Below are 25,772 nucleotides of genomic sequence, written 5' to 3'. Positions count from 1 at the left end.
GTTGCAAAACATACAAATTCAGTTTTCTAGAACTAAGTATTATATAAGCCAACTGCAAATAAAAAGCAAACAAAAACATGAATGCAAGACCTTGTATATTAAGCCTTCTTCCTTTAGCAAGATTTTTTTTTCTATGGGCCTCAAAAACACAAGCTAGAAATGGAGAGACTTGAGTTAGCATATGCACCTGGCAGGGGGGAGATACTCAGACTAGATTTTTTAATAGTAGCACAAGTTACAGTCCAAAGCACCAATGTTTTTTTGTAGAAAAATCCATTAAATTCGCAAACTGCTAAAAATTATTACACAAAAAAAAGTCAGCTCTGATTTCAGAGGCCACCCAACAAATTCACTAGAGGGCAATGCAAAGCCAAACTACAAACACATCCACACACAGCCACAATGCTTGATCCACTCTTATCTCATTGAACATCTTCCATGTTTTTTTGGTTTTTGTTTTGGGGTTTTGTTGGGTTTGGGTTTGTTTGTTTGTTCTTTAGGGTTTTTTGTTGTTGTTTTAGTTTGGGATTTTGGGGGGTTGTTTTGGTTTGTTTTTTGGTATTTGTTTTGGTCTGGGGTTTTTTGTGGGTTTTGTTGTTTCTTGTTTGTTTCTTTTTTAGTTCAGTGTCTTACAAAGAAGATGTGCTCTGAAGCCAAAATAAAACTGCTCTGTGCTTTAAGCTGACCCAGAAGTCCCCATCACATAACTAAATTGACATTCAGAAGGACATTTACATGAAAGCTCAAGGTGTATCCACTTACAGTCAATTGTGCCAAGTGCTTGCAACTTCATGTTGTTTACCAAGATCTGAAAGCATGCATTTCTACTACAACCTATACTTGAGATATAATTAGCATCGAGTTTAGATTAGGACGAGTCTCTTGCTCTTTCAAACAAGAGATACTTCATTCTGCATCACTGTCATGTCTCAGTTCCAATGTATCAGCTGATGCTCAGCACATTCACAGAATGAATAAATGAATTCAATTTTATGTGACTAGTCAAAATTAAGTCAGACCTCTATACGTGGACAGACATAATGACACAGGCTTACAAGGGCAGAAACTGCCTGTCATCTATCTTGAATCAGTAGAGCTGTACAAGAAGGGGCTTCACATCCATCTTTCAGTAAGGCAGAGGGACACCAAATCTTGGTTTGCTCAGCTACTGTGAGTGTTGTTTTGGTACAGATGGATAGTATTGATTGTGATAAATGAGTGTATTCTGCTAGTCCCTTCATCCCCAGTTCCAAACACATGTAATATAAAGCTAGCATTGAACCATCTAGTAAACTCTTGCATAGTATCTTTTAAATTTTAAAGTAAATTTTCATAACAAATATGCTGTGCATTGTTCCCTGGATAGCTTGAAAGACTAAAAGAATCTAGGAATGTCACTGATGCAGTGTTTAGATTAAATTAGCAATGTGTTAGTCAAGTCAAACACTGACTAAAAAAATAAAAATCTGGGAAAATACATTCTGCCTTTCCTCATGTCCTACTGCTGATAAATATTGTGGAGAAGCACCTGACTAAATACCCTGTGCAAACGTATCTGATTTCCAGTTTGCTGAAAATGCAAAACTTTTGTTATTGCCTGTAAAGAGAGTTAAAAATGTCACCAAGCAGCCAAACACTAATACACTAGTCAATAGAGAAGACTATGTAACTAGTTATCAAGTATACCAACATTGGTATGTTTCCAAAACAAGCTGAAAATATGGTAGAGGAAATCCAGAAAGTATGCTAAATCAGTTATGCTATTATTCCAACATTTAAAAAAATTAAAGGAAAAGCCAGATAACAGGTACAGGTACCTAAATTTTTATTTTGCAAAATGTACATTGCATAGAACATTGAATAGAAATATCAAAACGTATTCTTAAGTTCTGTTTAAGGTGTAATAGCTCAAAAGATGAAGCAACAACCTGTTTTCTTTCTTCTCTAAAGCCTTCAGATACAGGAGAGGAAAAAAAAAAAAATTAGTCAAGTCTTTGGCACACAGATTTTCTAAAAGGATTCTAAAGTTACTCCACAGCAGGGTAAGCACAGCTTCTGTGTTTGCTTTTACAAGTATAACATACAGTAGAAGTCTCCATGCCTACAAAGTATATTTCCATCAACACTCAGGCGGGTGATAAGCATTTCCCTTACAAGGCTCCAACCCACATTTTGTTAGTAAAGATGTATTTTTTACTTTTTTTGTAAACATCTCCTTCTATATTTTAAGCATCATCATAAAAAACTGCATTGGTGACAAGAACAATAGTGAAAGTACTTATTTTACCACCTCAAATCAGTTCAAAGTTGTAATAACAAACAAAAAAAAGTCTGGGGAAAAATATAACACAGTATGGCCTTTGGTTTTCCAGAAATTACCAAAAATACTGTGTTGAATAATACAAAGAATTACACACACACACACACACAAAATCAATTCATCAGAAGACAAATAGTCTGTAACACTTTCAATGGATTTGAAAATAAATACAAGATTTAATTTTGTAGGCATCCTATTATCTCTGTGCAGATGCGTCTGCTGGATTGTTGGCTTAAATGAAAAGAAGGGAACTTGAGGTATACTAGGTACTACAATACATACACAAATCCAACCTTTATGGTACAAATCATGGTATAAATATAATATAATGGTATAAAGTTAAAGAAATATACTATACACTTACATCAGGATGAATCCTTGGAGGGATACGTTCTCTTGGAACTCTCTCATAGTCGTATCGCCCTTCAGACCACATTTCATCTCTTCGATACGCCACTGAAGACGATAAAAATCCAATTAGCCAAAATTGGGCTCATTATGAAAAGGATAGTGAGCACAGAAATAAAGGTTCCCGGACTTCTCCCAATAACATATATTACACGCAAGCCCTATACATAAACTTTTGGGTTTTTATTAGCCTTTTAATAGTAAGTCTATCTAGTTATAGAAAGTAATTAAGAAACTTTAAGGAAAAAAAAAAAAAAAAAAGAGGGTATGTTAAAGAACAACTGGAAGTTAATGCAGTATAATCAGTATAATTACAGGATTTACAGATACTATAAATAGCTCTGCTGAAATATAAGCATTTTGCAAATACTCGCTGTACATGCAAGTTCATACACACATACCTTATAGCAATTTTGATATTGCTCTGCTAATACAGGACTTTTTTTAAAAAGAGTTCAACTCCTATTTATTAGATTGAAGAATTTCTACTTTTTATATAATATAATTACTTAGAATTATTTGATCATCTCAACCATCTAGAAAGATGTTAAAACACAACACATCATTCAGTTAGTACAAAACTGTGTTTTGAATACATGAATGAAATGCATTCTTCACATGCAGATTTTCCTGTTTTAAATTGGGAGCCAGCAGAACACAAAAATTCCTCTTTCCAGGGAAAGGTGACATTCAAAATTAATAACTAAATACAGCTGGAAATAAACCATCACCATAAGAGATTCTAGGCACGCTGTGTTAGATAACATGAACTTGAGGAGCTGAAATCTTCCTGATGATATTAAAGATGACAAATTTAGACTACACATTTTTAAAAATAGATAAGAAATTGCTAGAACTACATTTTTCAAAGTTTACCTTCACAATGGTCATTCTAGCTATTAAAAATAATCAATAAGAAAAATAAACAGCAGGCCATGTTCAGAAGGAGAAACACATAACATTATCTACTTCTACAAAATAAAAACACTTATTTGGAAACAGACTTATGAGGCTATATAAAAATACTTATTAGTACAAATGTTAAGTAAATGGTTTATTAACTAAACAGAGATGGCACAAAGTCAGATATATATTTTTGTGAAAAAACAAACATTCACATACTTACTTTTCTGTCAGTTTTAGCAACTCTGCTTCTGAAGACCCATTCAATTACCTACAAAAAAAAGAGAAACTGAAGTCAGCAAAAATATGCATATATATTCATAAGCACATTTTTTAAAGTAAACTAGACATTTAAAAACTAAATCTTTCAACTGCCCATTATCTGTCTGAATTAGTACAGAGTAATTCACTACACTCAATTAAGAAAGAATATTAACTACTCAGCTGGATTCACAATATCAAAAAATTTTGTGTGACAAATTGTTACAGATAAAACACTTTCCTAATAAATTCTAGATGTTTTCTTTCCCTTTTACCATCTTTTACTCACTATTTCAAGTCTCAGTTTTACTTCCATTTTTTAGCAAGGGTTTTTGGAAACTACTGTAATAGCTTTCTTAAGAACACTAAAGAAAATATCTAATATATTCACTTATACTTATTTGTCTGCCTTTAAGTATCATTAAGTGGAGAAAAATAAGACTCAGTTTCATGTGATGAGAGGGTAATGAAAAGTTTGGTTTAACAAATTCTTTTCCTTTGGTAATGGATGGTAAATCCCAGTGAAGTAGCTCTTTCCTCAACTATAGTAAGCCTTTATTCTGAGAAAGTTTTGACCCTACCATTGTTACTAATGAATAAGAGTCTCATCATAAAATATTGTTACATTTTATCACAGACTTGACCTTAGGTACGTTCCATAACCAAGACACAGGACTAGTCTGCTATAGTCACTGATTATAAATCACAAGCACACTACAGCAACAGAGTTTGGTTGGTCCTGGTTTTGGTAATGGTAAGAGAGAGAGAGTCTGCTGACCTTGCCCTCTCCAGTGTGCTCCACCTAATAGTTACCAGTTCCGAAACCATTGCTGTATTTGTTCGTCCGAAATTCTGAAACCATTGCTGTATTTGTTGGTTATGCGTAGCCATCAGAAGCCCCTTCCTGGCACTTTTCACAGCCACTGCGTCAACTTTTCTTCATTCCCTACTTCAGGGACTTCCGCTGAAGCTTTAAGAATTCACACCAGGGTCTATATGTGCATTAACTGTTCTTAGGTCAACCCTGTGCCCTTTCTTTCCCACATCACCAGGAGGGTGCTCTATCTGCTCTTACGCTGTCCTCACAATCCTCTTTTCTTTGTACTAGAACCATACCTGAATACTCTCATGTTTTACTTATACTTGGAGGGACAGAATTAGCTGATGCCAGACAAAATCATTACACTGAAAGAGCACCACGCGCTCTTTCTCAAAGCACTTTGCCACTGGTTGTTCAGGCCAAGCCCTTGCCCAGGGTGGACCATTCCTTGGGCTAGCAAGCACCTGCTCCCATCCCTGCTCCTCCACAGCCCACCCCCCCTCCAGGCACACAGACTCTTGGACCTCATGGCAAACCTGGCTCAGTTTTCAGAACAACAGCAAATATCAGAAGCTGGATTCAGATAAGGTTGTCAAATGGATTTCTTTGCATTTTGACAAGCACAGTAGCATCCACGCTCTGATGCCTGCAGCAGTGACAGAAATCCTTAACTGGACACCATGTTCAAAACGCAACACATTTCATGTAAGTGCCACCAAAGTTGGTGCAAGGTCACACATCATGTCAAGCCACCTCCAACATCCCAAATCACATCACTAGCAGCAGGCACCGATATTCACGTACACGCTCTGTTATACCATCAGACAGCAATGCTGATAAAAACATTCGCATTTTTATAATTGTTGATGCACCTCATGGAAACTAGCAAGAATTATCACCAGTATTTTGACAAAACAAAAATGCGAGCTGGAAAAAAAGGCAGAGATATACTACCACAAAAGGCAATAGACTAAAGAAAAAAGATACACAATTACATCAGACAAGAAGTAAGTATGAAGGTGGAAGAAGAAAAAAAATCTCAGAAGTGAGAATATTTTGCATTTAGAGGAATGAAATTAAGAAAATTAATCAGATAAAAATGAATCTCCAAGTCCATTTCTCAAAATGCTGTTAAGGAAAAAAAGTAGGAAGAGACCAATTTTATAAAGAAGACTAAACAGAAATTTTTTTGCTGAGACCAATGAGATAAAGGATGCATCCAAATATACCAGAAAAAAAAAAAATTAAAGGGAAGCACCTTAAGCACATTTAATCTGTTTATATTAAAAAAATAAATAAAAAAATTATTAAACAATGTGACCTAACACTGCTTTAATAACAACCATGAAGAGACTAACCTCTCAGAATCAATATGATGATTCCATTAGCAAGGATTCAAGAGATCAAACCTCGAGTTTACTACACTGTATTCAGATTCATTTGTTCTCTCAGTACAAAGTTTTTCTGAAGCAAAGATTAAAAAAACTAAATAAATCTAGTTTTGTTTCACACCTAACACCATTGTCACACATATTGACAATTTTCTATTAGCATATGCAGCAAAGGTAGTTGATATTTCTTGAATATCACTACATAATCACTTGCTATATTAATTTTAAAAACCTTTTCCTATTTTTCATCAGAGGTGACTGCTTTCCCTAAAGTAAGGTCTTTATTTTCTCAAATAAAGACGCTCCAGCATATGCAGAAGCCATTCTATTAACGCAGCGCAAGCTGCTCCACTGTGGCCAGCTGCCAAGAATGGCTTTGCTCCGACTATCACAGCACTATGAGCACATGCCTTGCTCTGTGCTGGTGTAACTGTTGTCACAGAAGAAGGGTTTCTTCACTGGGCAGATTATGTGGGTCACTTAAACTTCAGATTTTTTTGTACAACAGAGTTTTCTTTATAAATGAATCACCTGTTTATTATTTGTTTTTGCTTTCTAAATAATATATGCTAAAAAAAGAAGCTGACACATTTGCAAAAGCACTCCAGTATTCTGCAATATTTTGTACACAATTCTTGTCTGTTTACAGTTAGTTGAGACATCAATTGTCATCATGGCTAGAAATATCTACTTCTCCAGGATCTGTTATTTTGCAGTGTGTGCTATCAACCTGCAGAATTTACATTTTTGTTTCGAAAACATACATCTTTCTAACCCAGACAGCTACATTTTGGCATATGTGAACAAAGCACAAAACCAATGCTGTGCTATAAATGCAGAGGCAGGCAGCTGCAGTACCTCTGATGCTACTGGGATGTATCTGTTTTTATACTGTTACTTTGACAAACATCTGAGATTGACAAATGTGGGCCAGATCTGTCTCTCCTCTGCTTTGGAAAGCTCTCAAGAAAAACGCTTAGATGCTTTTGTGTGAGTAAAACCTAGGAAAGATACTTAGAGAATTGTAACTTCTTCAAAATATCATGGCAAATTTTGCAGCACTTGCTGCTTTGAGGACATAAAGACAGACAGAAAACAATGCTTTTTCTTCCAACAATTAGAATCTGTATTTGACAGTGCTTCAAAGATATCCCACTGTCTTTTACCTAGACAGGAGGCAAGACAGATAAAACTGAGTTGGGGAAAAAAAAAAGTAACTTTTTCCTCCTCCCCCCATATTTGGGACAGGTATAAAACACTGAATAGACATAGTAAGATAAAAAAGCAGAAGTGTAAGAACAGAGGGAAAAATCCACCATGACAGTATATAAAATACTGCGAAGGAGTCACTGAGTATAAACAGCCATGCCAAGAGAATCCACTTCTTCCTAATTAACAAATCTTAGGCTATAAGTTTTTCAAAAGCAATTAGAAACATGACTGCAACAAGTCTAGGCACATTCAACCCAGATACCAAATAACCTGAAAGAAGAGACTTTCTTCCACTCTTTCCTGACTTGTTCACAATAATTTTGACTTCAAATAAGAGGAGAAAAAAACAAACCAACAAACAAAAAACACACACACCACAAACACTGACCACAAAAGCCAAATTAACTCCCAGCTCAAAACAGAAAAAAGCCAGAAATATTAAGAGCAGCAGCATTCTGATGAGGTTTTACAATCCTACTGGTTCAGTTTTCTTATCACATAATTCTAATATGTCCCTGGGTGCAAGAGAAATGGAGGCAATGTGCTGGGGGTTACAGTATCACAATGACTGATGTACGAGTGCTTATCTTAGCCTGAACACCTGCAGTTACCAACATCCCACCCTTCATCAGTGTCAACGCTATGAAAAGAAGATTCTACCAGGCTGAGATGGGGCTGGCTGTGCTAGCAATGGCAATGTAAACAACCACTTCCACCATGCCTTTGCATCTTGCAGCACAAACATTTTGACAACAAAATATGTCAGCTCATCATGCTATTGTCATAACAGGTCAAAACTTCAATGCTTTCAACATTTACACTTGAAAAGTACCAACCAACTCCGAATATTTCACCCAGGCCAAATCGATGTATCAAACTCTACTCATTGCTTGCACAGATTTTGTAGGTTTCCACATCTTTTTATGTATTTCTGACAGAGTCTCTGTTACTTTGAAGTCCCAGACACCTCAAATAAAGAATTGTTATAAGACAATCCCTGAAAACCCTAATGCATGGTAAAGACCCAATTTAAGGAGTATGAGTGAGAACAAAGAACGATGGAGAACAGACTTAAAGTGTTTAAATACTAATACTTAAGCTACAGGATACTCTATTGTTAAGGTAAGCACAAAAATTTATTGTAGTACTTCTAAGGAAATAATCTAAGTGACACACTCATGTCTTATTCATTCCTCTAGAAACATAAAGATATCGTTGTTGCACCACCATACCCACAAGACGCCTCACTGCAGTGTTTACAATGGGATTTATATTGCCTTCAGACATTCATTACTGAAGTTTAAAATAACTCTCAGAAGTATGCAGAAGTAGTAACATCCTTCCCTTCAAAACAAAACCACAAGGTAAACTGAAAGTCAAAATATTGTCACGGATGAGTTTTTAAAAGGATTAAAAGGCAAGGTTTACCACATCCACCCTGGGTGCTGGCGCAGCAGCCCACAGGAGGTCGCCCGTCCCGTCCCGTCCCGTCCCGCCACTTCCATCCACCCTAGCCTCCCAGAAACCCGAGGAAACAAACCGGCCCGGTCCGGGGCTCCCCGCAGGTGCAGGACGCGGGGCCCCGCTCCCAGCACGCCGGGGCTCCCGGGACGGGCCGCGCAGACGCTTTGGCGACCACCTGCGCACGCGCCCGGCCACGGCCGCGGCCCCAGGCGGGAGCGCAGCGGCCGACGGGCCGGCACAGCCCGCGGGCCGGGGCTGAGGGCCGCGCCACCGGCTCCGCCGCTACCAGGTGTCACGCTCGCCCCGCGGAAGAGGCGGGAGAGACAACCGGCTCCGCACCAGCCCCCGCAGCACAGACCGGCGCCCGGACCCGACCCCGCCGCTCACCTGCCCGCCTCGCTCACTCCTGCAGCAGCTCCGCGGGCGGCCGCCACGCCTCCTCTCGCCGCTTCCGGCGCTCCCCGAACGTGCGCGGAAACACCCGCCTTCCTTCCACCATCGCCACCGTCTATTGGCCTGGGACCGCGCCGGCGGTTGCGTCGGCGGAAGCGCGCCTCTGTGCCGGGCGGCGGCGGAGCGGGGGCTGTGTCGTGCCGGGTCCCATCCCGTCCCGTCCCGTCCCGCCGAGGCCTGCGCGTCGGCCGGTGTCGCGTCGCACCATGGGCGGCCGCGCGGGCTGAGCCCGCCGTGACGGGTAGGCCGCGTCCCCTCGCGGGGAACGGGCGGAGGAGCCAGGGCGCGGGTGGGCCCTGGCCGGGCGGGGGGTGTTCGCCTGGCTCCCGGCCTTCGTGGTTGTAGGGAGGGACTCCGGCTGGGGAGCGGCAAGGGGAACCGCAGGTTGTTGTTCCGAACAGCGAAACGCTTTAATACAACGTGTGGAAGTTCTGAGTACTCTGTAGTGCTCCAGCCCTGACATCGGTTTGCACGTAGTGAGCCTTGAAATGGAGTTGGTTGTCTCAGCTGGGGTTTTTAGGAGGAAGGGGCTTCCCTAAGTCACCTGGTTCTGCCCTTCCTGGGGTTCTGGGAGAGATGAGACATGACTGAACCAAGAAATATTTGTTGTATCTTGACCATGCTGGAAATGCATTTAAAAATAAATTATTGTTAAAGCTCTTAATGTAGTTCCTGCTGATGGCCAAGTTCCCCAGTCTTATAATCTCAAAGTTTTTGTAGTTGGATTAGTACATAGGAGTAGTTTGATTCAGTAGTCATTACTGCTGGATGGCTCTTGTTGAAGAGTGGCTTCTTTTAACTTGAGTTGTTGGAAAAGACAAAAAAGATTGAATTCAAGAAGTCATAGTAATGAGAGATAACCCCATCTTGAAAGTTAATGTGTGAAAATGGTAAATGAAGAATGCGTTAGTATTACAGAGAGGCTATGACATTAATGGGAGTTGTGCTCAATCACATGAAGACAATATACTGGCTCCCAGCTGATGCTTTGAAGTTAAGTAACCAGGTAATACCTTAAAGATCAGGAAAGCCCCATAAAAGCATTCAGTATAAACCAGAAAACACTTGCTGGGGAAATGAATCAGGATATAGAAGCCAGGTTGCATGTGAGACTCAGGTGAGTCCCCTGCAGCAAGTAGAAAGCTCAGGTGGTTTGGGGGATTTTATTTATTTATTTATTTGTTCATTGTCAGCCTGTGAAGTGAAAACCTATAAAGCAGAGAGACTGATGAACAAGCAGAAAATACATGATGAAAATGTTAAACTTGTATTGGACAGTTCTATGAAATTAGAAAATTCCTGAAGTAAAGGGACTCTGAGGTCTGTAATGATGAGCCTCTCATCTGGAAAGTTAGCTTAAAGGTCAAATTGGCTTTTTTCACTGATGTTTCACTGGAAAACATCGGACTAATAAATGTGAAGGTGGTGTAGCAAGGTTGGCATCCATAAATGAAAGGAGGGGTGTTGTTGGCACTCAGTTTCCCCACAAAGTCTTTATGGTGGTTTAAAAAAAACCAAGACTAACAGATTTGTTAAGGCAGGGTTAAAATTGACCTGTGCGGTGTTTCTTTTTGAGGCTTATGAGGATAGGAAGAATTGTGCCAGTAGCTGGATCTAAAACTGCCTTTATACCACTGTATTTACAACAGATAACCAAAAAGGTGCAGTTAAAAATGCTCACGCTTTTTGAGAGATTGCTTTTAGTAAAATGTCATGTTTGGATGTTCTGCAGAAGACTTAGTAAGGACAATGAGACTTTTAAGTAGATGAATGGCCACAACGTTGCCATTCTACAAACCTATCAGTGTATCTGCTTGCTTAAATAAGATACTGATAAACCATCCCAATGACCCCTTAGTATTTAGAACAGGAAGCCCTCCTGCAGATCTGGGGAAATATTCTTTCCTAGAGTGACAAATTTGAACCTTTGCCATCTTGAACATGAGCATAGCAATAGCCTCACAGTTAGTGTCCTTCCTCTTTTATTAAAATAGTGCCTGTCTGGTGAGTCAGATATAAAAATTAAGAAATCCTGGCACGATAGACCTAAACAATACAAATTGCTAAGGATATTTGGACAGTCAGAGCAGCAAGACTGTTTTACTTAAATTTGTCCGGGAGACTAGAAACAAAATTCAACCTTAGCTGTCTGGCATCCAGCACTCCAGGGTGCAACTCTTTCAGCTTCCTTCTGGAAAAAGTAGTGTACAGCTGAAACTGGCAGTTCTGTAGCTTGCATTCATTAATAATTTCCTATCAACTGAGCTACAAGGGCTGTAGTAGTTTTCACATGACTTATCACCTTCTATTTGGAGGTTTGTGCTGCGGTGTTGTGGAATATGCAAGCTGACCGCTCTCCAGTCGTGCCATCCTCACTGGCATTTGTTCATTAATATGGGGTCTGCTTGGTCTCCTGTTATTAGGTGCTATAGCTTCTCTTGTCTTCTAGGCAGAATTAAATTTCTCTTTACAGCCACCTGAGGTTTACCTCTGCTGTTTTCTCCTCCCCTGTTGCAATATATTAACATTGGCAACATACCATAATACAGCACTAAGGTAGCTCTTGGTGAATCCTCTGTATCCACTGTACGACTGGATAACTGCACTTTGGGCCATATATTTGTGTGGCATGTTGCCCAGCCAGTCTGGTTAGACTTGTCAAGGATACTAATGCCAAGCAGTAAGGAATTTGGGATAATGAATCCAGTCTGCATAACACCAGATGCAACGTGTGGCCTTTATTGCAAATTTATTCTGTTTTCATTTGCGCAACCTTTATGTTGCCATTTCTGCTCATTCCAAAGAACACAGCCTCTGAACCTGGAAAACCTCAAAATTCAATCATTTCGTAACTGCCATTCAAATGAATTGTGATACAGTAAGTGTGTCGGGACAGAGAAGCAAAACACTTGGATAATCAGTGTCTGCTGGGAATGTCAGGTCTTCAGATGACTGAATCATGAAATGTCAGAAATAACCACAGCCAGGTTAGAGTGATATAAGTTACTTCATTGGCACTTAGCCAAACAATCTGCTCAGACTCGCTACACGAAAAATCCCCTAAGAAATAGTGTGAACTATGACGAATATTGATTTCTAATACCTGAGTTTCTTTCATCCCTTCATCAGCTTTTGCCTGTGTTCTTAAAATGAGTTGGTCTTGCTGAAGAAATGGCAGTTAGGGTTTGGCTGGAGGTGCCAAGAAGCAGGAAAAAGGGCTGCAGGAAGCTGGATAAGCAGGTAGTCATTGGATTTTTGCTCTACTGTCTGATGTGCCCTCTCATAGGGATTGTGCTTTATTTTGTTAAATTTTCCTCCTTAGCTCTTGGACCAAGCCATGGCTGCAAAATGGATTGGAGGGAAGAAGTCTTTTGCACAAACTTTAGCACCACTTAAATGTCCAAACATGAGGAAAAACGTAGGCTGTTCTTTTTCAAGTTAGTTTAGTTACTCTTTACCTAGTATTAGATGGTGTGTATGCAATTACAAAAACGTTTTTGAATTGATTTGTGGTTTCTAAGCATATTCCTGGCTACTTAGTTTCGAGAGCTTAAAACAGATTGGAAATGAAAATGGCTTTGAGATTTCACAGAATCACAGAATGTCAGGGATTGGAAGGGACCTCAAAAGATCATCTAGTCCCATCTCCCTGCCGGAGCAGGAACACCTAGATAAGGTTACACAGGAATGTCTCCAGGCGGGTTTTGAATGTCTCCAGAGAAGGAGACTCCACAACCTCTCTGGGCAGCCTGTTCCAGTGCTCTGTTATGCTCACTGTGAAGAAGTTTCTCCTCATATTTATGTGGAATCTCCTGTGTTGCAGTTTGTACCCATTGCCCCTTGTCCTGTCATTGGTTGTCACCGAGAAGAGCCTGGCTCCATCCTTGTGACACTCACCCTTTACATATTTGTAAACATTAATGAGGTCACACCTCAGTCTCCTCTTCTCCAAGCTAAAGAGCCCCAGCTCCCTCAGCCTTTCCTCATAAGGGAGATGCTCCACTCCCTTAATCATCTTTGTTGCCCTGTACTGGACTCTCTCCAGCAGTTCCCTGTCCTTCTTGAACTAGAGGGCCCAGAACTGGACACAATATTCCAGGTGTGGTCTCACCAGGGCGGAGTAGAGGGGAAGGAGAACCTCTCTTGACCTACTAACCACCCCGCTTCTAATATACCCCAGGATGCCATTTGCCTTCCTGGCCACAAGGGCACAGTGCTGGCTCATGGTCATCCTGCTGTCCACCAGGACCCCTAGGTCCCTTTTCCCTATACTGCTCTCTAACAGGTCATTCCCCAATTTATACTGGAACCTGGGGTTGTTCCTGCCCAGATGCAATACTCTACATTTGCCCTTGTTGTATTTCATTAAATTTTTCCCTGCCCAACTCTCCAGTCTGTCCAGGTCTCTTTGGATGGCAGCACAGCCTTCTGGCATGTCAGCCATTCCTCCCAGTTTTGTGTCATCATCAAACTTGCTGACAGTGCACTATTCCCTCATCTAAGTTGTTGATGAATATACTCAATAATACTGGTCTCAGTACTGACCCTTGAGGCACTCCACTACATACAGGCCTCCAACTAGACTGCCCCATCGACCACGACTCTCTGGCTTCTTTCCTACAGCCAGTTCACAGTTCACCTCACTAGCTGATCGTCCAAACCACACTTCCTCAGTTTATCTGCAAGGATGCTGTGGGAGACTGGTTCAAATGTTTTACTGAAATCAAGATAGACCACATCCACTGTTTTGCTATCATCTATCCACCTCGTTATGTCCTCATAAAAGGCTATGAGGTTGGTCAAGCACAACTTCCCCTTGGTGAAGCCATGTTGACTACCCCTAATGACCCTCTTATCCTTGACACGCCTTGAGATGGCACCAAGGATCAGTTGTTCCATCACCTGTCCAGTGATGGAGGTGAGGCTGACCAGTCTATAGTTAGTCGGGTCCTCCTTCTTGCCCTTTTTGAAGACTGGAGTGAGATTTGCTTTCTTCCAGTCCTCAGACACCTCTCCCATTTCCCAAAACTTGGCAAAGATGATGGAGAGTGGTCTAACAATGACCTCAGCCAGCTCCCTTAGCACCTGCGGGTGCATCCCATCTGGACCCATGGATTTATGGATGTCCAGATTGCCTAATTGCTCCCTAACCCGATCCTCATCAACTAAGGCATACTCCTCCATTGTCCTGCCTTCCTCTGGGGCCTCAGTGGTACGGGGCTCTTCAGGACAGCCTCTGGCAGAGTAGACAGAGACAAAGAAGGCATTCAGTAACTCTGCCTTCTCTGTATCTTCTGTTGCCAGGGTACCCACCTCATTCATCAGTGGGCCTACATTGCTTCTAGTATTAGTTTTATCTGCCATGTATTTAAAGAAACTCTTCCTATTGTCTTTGACCCCTCTCGCCAGGTTTAATTCTAAGGAGGCCTTAGCTTTCCTAGTTGCCTCCCTACATCCTCGAACAGCAGCCTTATATTCTTCTCAAGTGGCCAGCCCCTCCTTCCATGATCTATAAATTCTCCTCTTCCACTTGAGCTTACCCAGCAGTTCCCTGTTTAACCATGCAGGTCTCCTGCCTCCCTTCCTTGACTTCCTACATGTCGGGCTCTGATCTTGAGCTTGGAAGAAGCAGTCCCTGAATGCTAGCCAACTATCTTGGGCCCCTTTGCCTTCAAGCAGCCTTGCCCATGGGATTTCCCCTAGCAATTGCTTGAAAAGGTCAAAGTTGGCCCTACTGAAGTCCAGGGTTGTGATTCTGCTTGCTATCCTGTTCCTGCCACATGAGATCCTGAACTCTACCATTTCATGGTCACTGCAGCCAAGGCAGCCCTCAACCTTTACTGCTTCAACCAGACCCTCCTTGTTAGTGAGGATGAGATCCAGCAGTGCACCTCTCCTAGTTGACTCATCCACCATTTACATCAGGAAGTTATCATCAGTGCACTGGAGGAACCTCCTGGACTGTGGAGGGCTGACTGAGTAGTCCTTCCAGCAGACATCAGGGTAGTTAACAGCTGCTTAATCAGGAGAAGGAGGAGGAAGAGGAGAAAGAGTGCCTCGAGGGGAGACAAAGGTGTCCGTGATTAGCTCTGGACACTTGAGGTTCCAGAGCAGTGTGGAAGCCTGAGCAATAGATACAAGAGGAAGTACTTGTTTCTTTAGCTGCAAGATACATTTTAAAGCAAATACAGCATCTTTTTCCCCCCAATAATTAGAATTCTGCTTTAGGGAAACTTCTGCCCTCACCCCATTAATTGAATGTGGTTTATTCTATGTTGAATGCAGCTGAACTGAAATTTCTATAAAGAATCAGAACATGCAGCTACTTCAACAAAAGTTATTAATTTCATGTATTGGCCAGAATGTTTAATAAATGGAGATTACTTGTTTCTTTCTGGACCTAAACCTCTCTTTACTGCAAAAATCACAGAGGCTTATTTTAAATACACTAACTCGTCTGTTTTTTCATTACTTAAAAATTGACTCACAGCAAAAATGTGCTTTGGATCCAGTGGAGGGGGAAGGAATCTATGTCTTCTGTAGCACAAAAAGGCATACACTAATTTCATGTAAAGTGATGAAAGGCAATGAAAGCTATGCTTTCCTGCAACTTTATCATGATGTTTGGGCTAAGTTTGAAAAAAAACCTCTTAAAAAGTCTTGCAACTGTTTTATAATGGCTCTGTTAAATACAGCTTAACTCTTCTCTCCTGCTCCTTTTTTTTCAGAAAAATGAGTGGTGGGTTGGCACCAAGCAAAAGCACAGTATATGTGTCCAATTTACCCTTTGCTTTGACAAACAATGATCTATACAGGGTAAGTTCAAGAGCTGAATTGTGCAGATTAAACTTGTTGACAATAATTTTGAGTGTAAATACAATACTGATATGTATTTCTTGCTTAGAAAAGTTTGTATTTATAAATTTATTACTAATGAAATGCAATTGCATATTGTTAAGTCTTTTTTACTTTGTTTTCTATTTCAGATCTTTTCAAAGTATGGGAAAGTTGTCAAGTAAGTGACCTGATATGGCCTGCTATTTTTGTACCTTTCATTTTAAATATTTAATGTCTTTTCTGCACTTGAAAGTCTTGTGCTTATTATAATTTAAGTATGAATGTGGAACTATACTGAAGTTCTCTTCATTTTTAATACATTTAATTAAAAACTGGAAGTTCTTCCAGTAACACACATAATATAAGAATATTTGTGCTGGTTACAGGTTTTGCTAACCACTTTTTGAGAGCAAGTAGAACGTTGTTATATACCAATGGTCTTTTTTCTGAAATAGTTGAAACAATATTCTTCTAGAAAGTGTTGTTCCCATTCACCCAAACACCACCTGAGACACAAGTGGATAAGTGTAAAAGTGGGAGCTTCTGCTTAATGAACTAGATGTCACAATTCCAACAAACAGTTCCCACAACTGTAATGTACAATTCCTGTAATTGTGGTTATAGAGGGACTTGTTACTGTGATTGCTTTGTATTATAGTTATGATTAGGTATAAGGCTGCATAGTAACGGCTTTTAATATGTGGGGTATTCGTGAACAATGTTTGTGAATAGAATACATGCCTCTGTTCAAATGATAGAAACAAATGCCACAGTAAGGAACTTCCTGTTTTGTTTCTGTATTTTTTTTAACTGGTCAGAATAATGAGACACAAGAAATCAGTTTTCAATGCTACACCAGCAAAGTCTACTCTTTTAGTAGCTGCTGTAATAATCTGTGAGATAGAGAGCTGAATTCAAACTTTTTGAAGTCTTAGGATTGTGTTTCAGGGGACAAACATCAGGTAAAGCCAGACTACAACTTTAAAAAACATATTTTTTAAATTGACTGAGAGGAAAACCCTTAAGTAGGGCTCTGGCAGACATGCAGTGACCAATACAACTGGGCACCTACAGTCTCTTGTTTCCAGGGTGAAGTGTCTGTTTCAGTTGATTGCTGAACTACTGATTTAGAAAAAATCTTGAGCAAAGGTTGTAGTAGTAACACTCGTGTTTAATATCCATTGAGGGGCCTGTTCTTCATAAATTCAACACTTCTGATCTCCCTGCTGCCATTTGGTATTCTACCTATACTCTCTGTGTTTGCGGGTAGGGGTCTTGGCTTTTGAACTTGTTTGATAGGAAGATGAGAATTGTATGAAGTATTGGCTGCAGGAAGCATTGCTTATTCTAAAGGTGTCATAGCAGCATTCTCTTTCTTCCTTTATTAGTAGTTTCTAGTGTTTTATTTACTTTTTTTTGACTGTCATAGACAACAGAAATGGTGTTTTCAGGTGCCCATGCAGAAGAAATCCTATGCTGCATCCTGTGTGAAAGTAGCTATTTTAGAACTTGCAATTCTATATGCGTAGTTACTGTTTTTCCCCATCTATATATTATTTCACAAAAAAATTCACTTACTGATACCTCATTTTTCCTAACATTTTTTCTAGTCACTGCAAGAAGTTAAACCAAATGCAGAGTCACAGAATAACATGTGTGAAACACTACTATGATTTTTTTTTAATCTAGCAAAATTTGTTTCCTGTTTGCTCCTTTGCAAGCTGACCTGACTATAAATCAACCATGCAGCTACTGTGGGATTCTACGGATATTGCCATTTTGCTGCGAAATTGAGGCTAACAAGGATCAGTTTTCATCTTTATAACTAGTTATTAATTCCCAAGAAAAACCTTTTCAAATATTAGCTTGATTTCTGTGGAGTCTTTGTTCAGAGACTTTCGAACACTTTGCAGAAAGCTTTGCGGTGTCATCTAGGTCAGCTTTAACTTAATTAAATAAGCTTTAATAGACTTTTTTTTACAGCGTGTCTTGACTCAGAAAAATCGTGCTGAATTTTCTTTGTAATGCATTTCTCACCCCAATATATCCTGACTATTATGATTTCAGCTCAGTTTGCCCAGTGAGAAGTCAGACTTCCTAGGGCTCCAAGAAGCTGCTGACTTCCTAAAGATTTGTCACACTTGTTTCTTTCTACACTTGTGTTATTAACTGGTATGATCAATATTTCAATTAGAAGCCTGAGAGGTGTATTAGGTTTCTGTTGGAACTCTTGGAAGAATAACTTGGCAAACGAATTAACAAACTTGTTCTAAAGTCAGTTTTATTGACAGTTCAACTCAATGTATTCAATTGGACACATCCTTGTCCAAGAGGCTTTGGTAGAAAACCTGTTCTAAGCTCTTTCATTCTATGCATGTATTTAAGGGAAAACCGAGCTTGCTTTATTGAGCTTTTGTTTTATGTACCTTCTGCTATGCAGGTCATCTGTTACTTATACAGGTTCTCTGCTAGACCTTCTGCATTGAAGTGGGGTTTGTTTGTTTGTTTGTTTGTTTTAAAAAGGTCCTACTATTTCTTACAATTTTGGCTTGCTTTATGGCTGAACCTGGTTCTACCTGTGATGGACACAGGAAGGAGTTTATTCCCTACTTTTTAACATGTACTTTTATTTTTATGTACATGCAGACTGGCATCCTGTTTCCGGATCTTTGTTTGGTTGTTTTATTTGGTTTTTGTGGGTTTTTTTTTTGTTGTTTTGGGGATTTTTTAAGGGCTAAATACAATTAAGATTGAAAGAATCGGGATCTTGTGAGGTACCCCCTTTTCACCTCTTGTCATTCTTTTTCTGTTGTTTGTACTGGATATAAATCATTCTTGAATTTGATGATGTGCTACTGGAGCTGTTGATTCCAATGTTAGACTGATGACTTAATTTATATGTCATGTAAAACAACACATGCATCCATTACCTGTTTGGATTCCAGTTGAAGATAGTTGTAGAACAATGCTGCATATACTTACTATTTCCTATCGTGAACATGTTTAGCTCGTTAGTCCTACTGGAACATAGAATCCTCAGTTTGGATGCAGTTCAATGCACTGTTTTTCAGCAATGTCAGTGAAATTCAAGATTATTCCAGAATTTTAGTTTTACCTCTGGTATGTGTAGTTCCCTCCAGTTAAGCTGTATGCAAAACTAAAGAGTATGATCTCTATGCTGCAAGTCATCCAAGGGAATAAAGAAAGTGTAAAGAAACCCCACACACTTTTCAAAACCATCTCCACTCTACCTGCAAGCACATGGCCTGGTTATCTGTTCCTTTTAATTTCTGTTTAATGAGCCTTTCTATTGATAAATATACTTTATTTCCTTTTTGCTGTGTAACAAAACTACAATCCCACTGAGATCTTTAAGGAAAAAATGTCGCTGAACTAATTTTTGCGTATCAATAATGTGGTTATATGTTTTCAGAGTTACTATTATGAAAGATAAAGACACAAGGAAGAGCAAAGGAGTTGCCTTTATTTTGTTTTTGGATAAAGAATCTGCACAAAACTGTTCTCGGGCACTTAATAACAAACAGGTAAATTGTGGAAAATTGTTATGGTAGGAGGGTTGGGTTTACAGACCCAAAATATTTACCTTTTTTTCCAATTTGCTGTAGTTGTTTGGAAGAGTAATAAAAGCAAGTATTGCCATCGATAATGGAAGAGCAGCAGAATTCATTCGCAGGCGTAACTACTTTGATAAGTCTAAGTGTTACGAATGTGGGGTGAGTAAAACCAAAAATTAATTCTTATATTCCAGCTTTTTTATTCAGTTTAGCCATTGCTAATCCTGCCTGTGGTGTTAAAATAATGTATTCTCCAGGTACTGTCAACTTGCATAGCAGTTTTGCCATTTTCGAGAATGATAATACCCCTTTTGTCTTCTGTTTGGGTTTTTGTGGGTGAGGGAAAATGTGTGCTTAGAATCGCTATTTAATGTGCTGATGAGCAGACAGAGAAAAGTATCTGTAAAAGCTGTATGAGAAGGAAAAACTCCTAATTTTGTTTCAAAATACCTGCTTTTGATATATCTTTGGAAGGTCATGATATAATTGATGGTAAAATAAATATTGGAAACAATGGTTTTTGCACAAAATAAGTGTGTGTTAAATTTTAGGCAATTCCTCACTTTTCATTAATATAATAACATTTGAGATTGCATTTTGGATAGTATTTAACATCAAGTACAAACTTGATTTATATTCATAACACTTTTGAGAGCAAAAATGTTGACTCCTATTTCTTAAACTGTTAATGCTGAGGTGTATATATTGTCTTGAACATAAACTGTACTGTAGTGTATTCAGCTATTGCAGTAGCCAAGGAAAATCTACTTTGCTCCTAGTTTGTTCTCAATTTGCAATTAAACATGCATATCGCCACCAATCTCTTAGTTTCTATGGCAAGCTTATAGAGGAGAGTTTGTCTTCTATGTGCTAATTCAGCATTCCATTTATCTTACTAATTGCTTCCATTTTTTTCCCCTGTGAACTGTCTTACATTATCTTTCCTCATGGTATGTTTCAACATATAGTTGTTCGTAATGGTTTCTGTTAAGCAATATTTCTTTTTCTTCAAGGAAGCAGGACACTTAAGTTATGCTTGTCCTAAAAATATGTTAGGAGAGCGGGAGCCACCAAAAAAAAAAGAAAAGAAGAAGAAAAAGAAAATAGTTGAGCCAGAAGAAATGTATGTATATTTATTTACATTTTAGTACTTTTGGGCACCTTCATCATACTGAACACTTAAAATAAAGATCTGTGTATTTTTTTTTCTCTGCACAATGAAGTGAGGAGGAAGAAGAAAGTGAAGAGGAAGGAGAAGACCCTGCTTTAGATAGCCTCAGCCAAGCCATAGCTGTTCAGGTACAAAACTGGAGCATTGTGTTTTTATTACTTTTTAATTATTCGAATGTAACTCTACTTCCCTTTTTTAGCTTCTTTTCAAAAGGTCTGAGATACACCTGTAAGTCTGTCCTCTGTTAACTGAGCAACCAGGAAAATAATCATGTCTAGATGACCAGGGACATCCTCTGCCCTCAGTCAGTAGAATACCCTTGAACAACATAAATTTCTGGAGCACTTCCTTTGCCTAGTGCAGTCCATTGCAGTCTCTAACAGACCTCTTCGCTCCAAATGTATTTAATACATTTTTTTTGTTATGTAGCTAGGTAGTCTGACAGCTGTATTACTGTCTTCTTTAGTACTTTCTAGGCTTTTGCTTCACTACACAGAGCAAGCCTGACCTGAAGTTCAGATTTCTTGGTTCCCTTGTCCTCAACTGTCCCCTGTGTGCCCCTGTCCCTCCCAAGAAAACTCTCAAGAGTTTTTAAGATAACTTTGTCCTGAAAATGACTGTAGTGAGTGTAAAACTTCTACATAATTTAGTAAAAAAAACCAATGCAAATATGCACAATTATCCAACCTCTCCCCCCAAAAAACCCTTCCACAATTGGAGTTAAAACCTATAAATGTAAACAAGCCAAGAAACATTCCCATTTCTCTCACCATCTAAAGATTTTAACTGGGATAGCATATTTCCGAGTAAAACTAGGAAGCATCTAGTTAAACCTTTAGTTGAATAACTTTTACATCCCTGAAGACATTCATTCCCTGAATGAATGACAGCAAAAGAGAACAGATAGAAGACTTATTGGAACAAAGCTGATTCAATAATGTCAATGTAAAATGCAATGCATTCTTTGCTTCAGATCTCAGCTGCCCTGTAGTTCTTGAAGTCTGCCATGTGCAAAGTTCCTTTCTTTGTAAACAGAGGCTGCTCCATGCAGCCTCCATTGGTGCAGAAGACTTACTGTTTGCACATGAGAACTACTTTGAGAAGTGTTTTCTAGTGCATTCATCACAAACTTTATCTGGAAATGGAGATAAACCTTTTGAATTCTCTAACTTATTTAATAATTAAATGCATATTAATAATTTGCATTATTTTTTGTAATGCATCTTAATTTTTCTTAATCCTAGCTAAACCTTTTCCTTGTTTTGTTGTAGCAAGCCAAAATTGAGGAAGAACAACAAAGATGGACACAGACTGCAGGGGAATCTTCAATATCAGATGATTCAAAACGTCCACGGATTAAGAAAAGCGCTTATTTCAGTGATGAGGAAGAACTCAGCGATTGAAATAATACTCGTTTATATGCATATGTAATATATACGGTGTACATTTTGTAAAGTGCTACAAAGTTATCTGTAATACAGGTTTGTCTTGGTGTTGAAGACACTGAAAATCATGTTGTAGTTCTACCCTACCTCCCATCTTTTGATATCTCTCTCAAAACCTCACTCTTCAAGTCAGCTTCTTAAGAAAACAGTGTGTTTCTACACTTAAATCAATAAAAATATCTGGGAGAATGCTTCTTGCAGTTACTATCTAGAGCCAAACCCTGGGAGTGAAGTCTTTCATAAGAGAATTTCCCAAGGTTTTTTTTCCCTAACAGGAGTTTCTTTTAGGATCATGATGCTTTATGTATTGGCCTGTTTATTGCCTGTTTGGAAGCAATGCTTTAGTTGTACTTTACTAGTGTATGAATCTTGCACTACTTCCTCTGCACAGGGTTGAATTTCAGCCTGAAGCATTGTACTAGTCTTTTAACTCTTCATGCAGAAATATAATAAATTACTGTGTCATCAGCTTGGTCTGTGAAATCATTTTAAACTAAACAATACTTCCGTCTTTTCCAAAAGGATATTAAGAGATCAATCTTCTATCTTATGCAGTTTTATAACTTGATGTACGCTTCATAGTATTATATGATGTGTATACAATATAGGCTTCATAGGACATGCAGTTAAAAGCGATGTGGTGATCGGTTCGGTCTTGAAGTTCCACACTTAATATTTTTTAAGAGTTATAGTTCTGTTGCTCTCGCATTAAAAATGAGAATGGCTATATGTTTTAAAAATGGGAATGTGTCTGTGTTTTAATATGCCCTAATTTGATACTGAAAGTCTCTTGCTGTGGTAAGGCCTTATACTGCACTGTTTCTCCTGACTGCACTTTGGGTGTATAACGTGGTAATTATGGTTATGCATAGGTTTCTAAATGTACTTGTATCTAACTTAGATCACAGTCCTATCTATCTTCTCAGGCATCTAAACCTGCTGGCAAAATTCAAAGGGTACAGAGTTTCATGCGTGCTTAAAAAGCAGCTTTCATGTATACATGAGACTGTCACGGTCTCTAAGCAAAGAGAGTGTATAGGTGCCTATTTTGCACCTAAAGCTGTTCAGATCTTTTAAACAGGGACTCGATCTTTAAATCTCTGTAGGGTTCTAGTCATGTTCTTCTAAAAACCCTCACAGATATACATTAAGAACAGTACAAAGCCCTGCAGCACTGATCACTCCCATAACCACGGACACGTGATGATGGTGGTAGCCCTTTTACATTGGCCACCTTCTGCAGTCAGGCTTTTCTTTTTTTAGGAGGCACGATATACAACACATTCACACTTTCACACTTGGAGGAAGAGAGTAGCTAGCCTCTGTTTCTATTTTCAGCTCTTCCTGTTGTTCATCCGGACTTGTGTTGGTTTGGTTTTTTTCCAAATATATAAAATGTAAATTTAAATATACCATTCATTCTTAACTAATATCAATTTGCATTCAAATATATAACTGGGTGCAAAGAACAGACACACACACATACTCTTATCCCTCCTGTAAGCTACTATAGAGCAATCAGATTCAGAAGGTCGTTCTGGAGTCTTTTGTTGCTACTGTTGCAAGAAATCAGAAACAAGAATAAGGTAAGAAAGTGAAAGATTTTTTTGTACAAACTATTCAAGCCACAGAATGGGGAGAAATATTTGGCTTCATACATAGAAAGATCTTGGACTCAGTAATCTAAAGAATGTTTTTAAGACTTTGTGACTGTCTGCTGAAAGCACTATATATTCAGGCTGGTTAAATCTGAACCTTCCTTTACTGAATTTCAGAAAAATCTCTTGATAATGAATAGCCGAGTGCTGAAGTGCCAGCTGTGACTTAGTGTCTGTCAATAAATGCAAATTGCTGTACATCATGTATGTAATAATGAAGACTGAGGAGTTCTAAACTATGCTATGGAAGAAAATCTTGCTGCCAGAATGCATCTTTGCAAATGCTGGGTTAGGGCTTAATGGCAGTTAATAAAAAAGACAAAAGAAAAGGAGAGTGAAACAAACAAACAAAAATACTATGGCACTACTTAAAATTTGGTTTGTCATCTTCTCCAATACCATGTTCAATGCTGTTTCTTAAAAAGGATAGAAAACTAAAATGTGACAGAGGACCAGTTTGGCATTGTCCGTGACTGTGATTTGGGAATGTTTAATAGCTTATAAAAATTAAGATTTCAATTAAGTGATCAGGCAGCAAGTTTCAAGCTTTTATCTCATTATACTGTGTAATGTAGTAGTGGAACTCACTGCTATGACACTTTTTTCAGATTCATAGAATCAAAAAGATTAGATTTATATGAGAACGGTGATAGTTATTTAAAGATGTTAGATTAAATGCAGTCTCCACTCAGAAATACCCTAAATTACTGACTACCTTTAGCTGTAAAATACACAGGGATATTAACAGTCTAGGAATGTTTTATCCTTACCTGATTTTCTGTTTCATATTTGCTACTGCCGTCTTGTCAGAAAGAATAAAAACAAAACTGACCTTTGTTCTGACCTAATAGAGCACTTTTTCAAGAGTTCCAGTAGCTGGAGCATGTCGATATATCTTTCTACTCTGCTGCTTCTGCCTCACCAGTTTCCTCATAGGATTTGCTTTTGTCAGCATGAAGCACTAGCTCAGTTCAGACTATTACCCCTGACCCAGCGGTGTTCCACCGTGTCCTTTTGTTCCAAGCATAAAGTCACTTGACACAGGTGACATTAGGAAAGAAACAGATAAAAATGAGCCTGTTTCTGTGCAGAACTGGCATATAGAATTCCTTGCCTTAAATCATCTTCCTTTAACAGTTTTCTTAACTCTGTTTGAACTTCTATTGATTAGAAGCATTTATAGGATTTGGCTTCGAGTCAGGGTGAAGAAGAAAGCACCTAATGCCTAAAACACGACCTAGAGGGACTTCAGAGGAGTAGGATTTTTGCACTCTGGTCTCCTGAATAATTTTAAGATTCCATTCTTTGTTGGCAAGATAACAAATCATCTCTGAGTGAGAAATTCAGAATACTAGCATTGGGTAACCATTAAGTTAGATAGTATGAGTACCTGTTCTGCTTGCTTAAAATGCAAAATTATTGTCTGCAGCAATTCCTGATGCAGCTGCTTCATTCTGAAAAAAAGACCAAAATTTGTCAACTAAGTCCCTTTTTGATTTCTGAACACCGAGGGATTTGCTCCTGTTCATGCCCAACCTCACACACTCCAAGCATCATGGCTTCAGACTTCCATCTGAGCCTGATCAGTGCTGGGAAGCTAGGCAGAGTGTTAACTAGGCTCCTAATTTAGATCAGGCCAACAGGGTGCAATTTGTTTTCAAAACATGAGTGAGAGAGTGGTGTTTTTGTCAGAGTTTGGAAACTTCAAGCACCAGCTCAGGATGCAGAAAACAGCTTTGGTGGCTGCAGAGCTCTGGGTCAGACAGATGAGGCTATGTAACCATGTTGTCAAATGAGAGAAAAATAAAATGCCTTGTGGAACACCTTCCTGTTATTCTTACAAAAACCACAGGG

At 39.0% G+C, this 25,772-nt stretch overlaps 2 protein-coding genes across 5 annotated transcripts in view; one reads left to right on the top strand and one right to left on the bottom strand.

Moving 5' to 3' along the window:
• The window catches only part of PPHLN1 (periphilin 1), a 69,748-nt gene extending 60,467 nt beyond the window's left edge, over nucleotides 1-9,281 (bottom strand). For all 4 annotated transcript variants that reach the window (XM_080345647.1, XM_080345649.1, XM_080345648.1 and 1 more), the window contains exons 1-3: nucleotides 9,167-9,281; nucleotides 3,855-3,902; nucleotides 2,685-2,776 (exon numbers count right to left, since the gene is read on the bottom strand). In XM_080345647.1, coding sequence (XP_080201773.1) covers nucleotides 2,685-2,776; nucleotide 3,855 — 93 coding nt within the window. In that variant the 5' untranslated portion in view covers nucleotides 3,856-3,902; nucleotides 9,167-9,281. The remainder of the gene's footprint in view (nucleotides 1-2,684; nucleotides 2,777-3,854; nucleotides 3,903-9,166) is intronic.
• A 33-nt stretch (nucleotides 9,282-9,314) lies between these two features.
• Nucleotides 9,315-22,728, top strand: ZCRB1 (zinc finger CCHC-type and RNA binding motif containing 1). Its single transcript, XM_080345686.1, has 8 exons — nucleotides 9,315-9,473; nucleotides 15,961-16,048; nucleotides 16,219-16,247; nucleotides 19,503-19,614; nucleotides 19,696-19,803; nucleotides 20,658-20,767; nucleotides 20,868-20,943; nucleotides 22,087-22,728. Exons 2-8 carry the CDS (start codon nucleotides 15,965-15,967, stop codon nucleotides 22,216-22,218), a joined length of 651 nt encoding a protein of 216 aa, XP_080201812.1. The 5' UTR covers nucleotides 9,315-9,473; nucleotides 15,961-15,964; the 3' UTR covers nucleotides 22,219-22,728.
• Nucleotides 22,729-25,772: the final 3,044 nt, after the last annotated feature.

This window comes from Nesoenas mayeri, assembly GCF_963082525.1.
Source record: "Nesoenas mayeri genome assembly, chromosome: 1".
Lineage (NCBI taxonomy): Eukaryota > Metazoa > Chordata > Aves > Columbiformes > Columbidae > Nesoenas > Nesoenas mayeri.
Note: the sequence above shows the minus strand (reverse complement) of the source record. Positions and strands in the feature narration are given on the sequence as shown.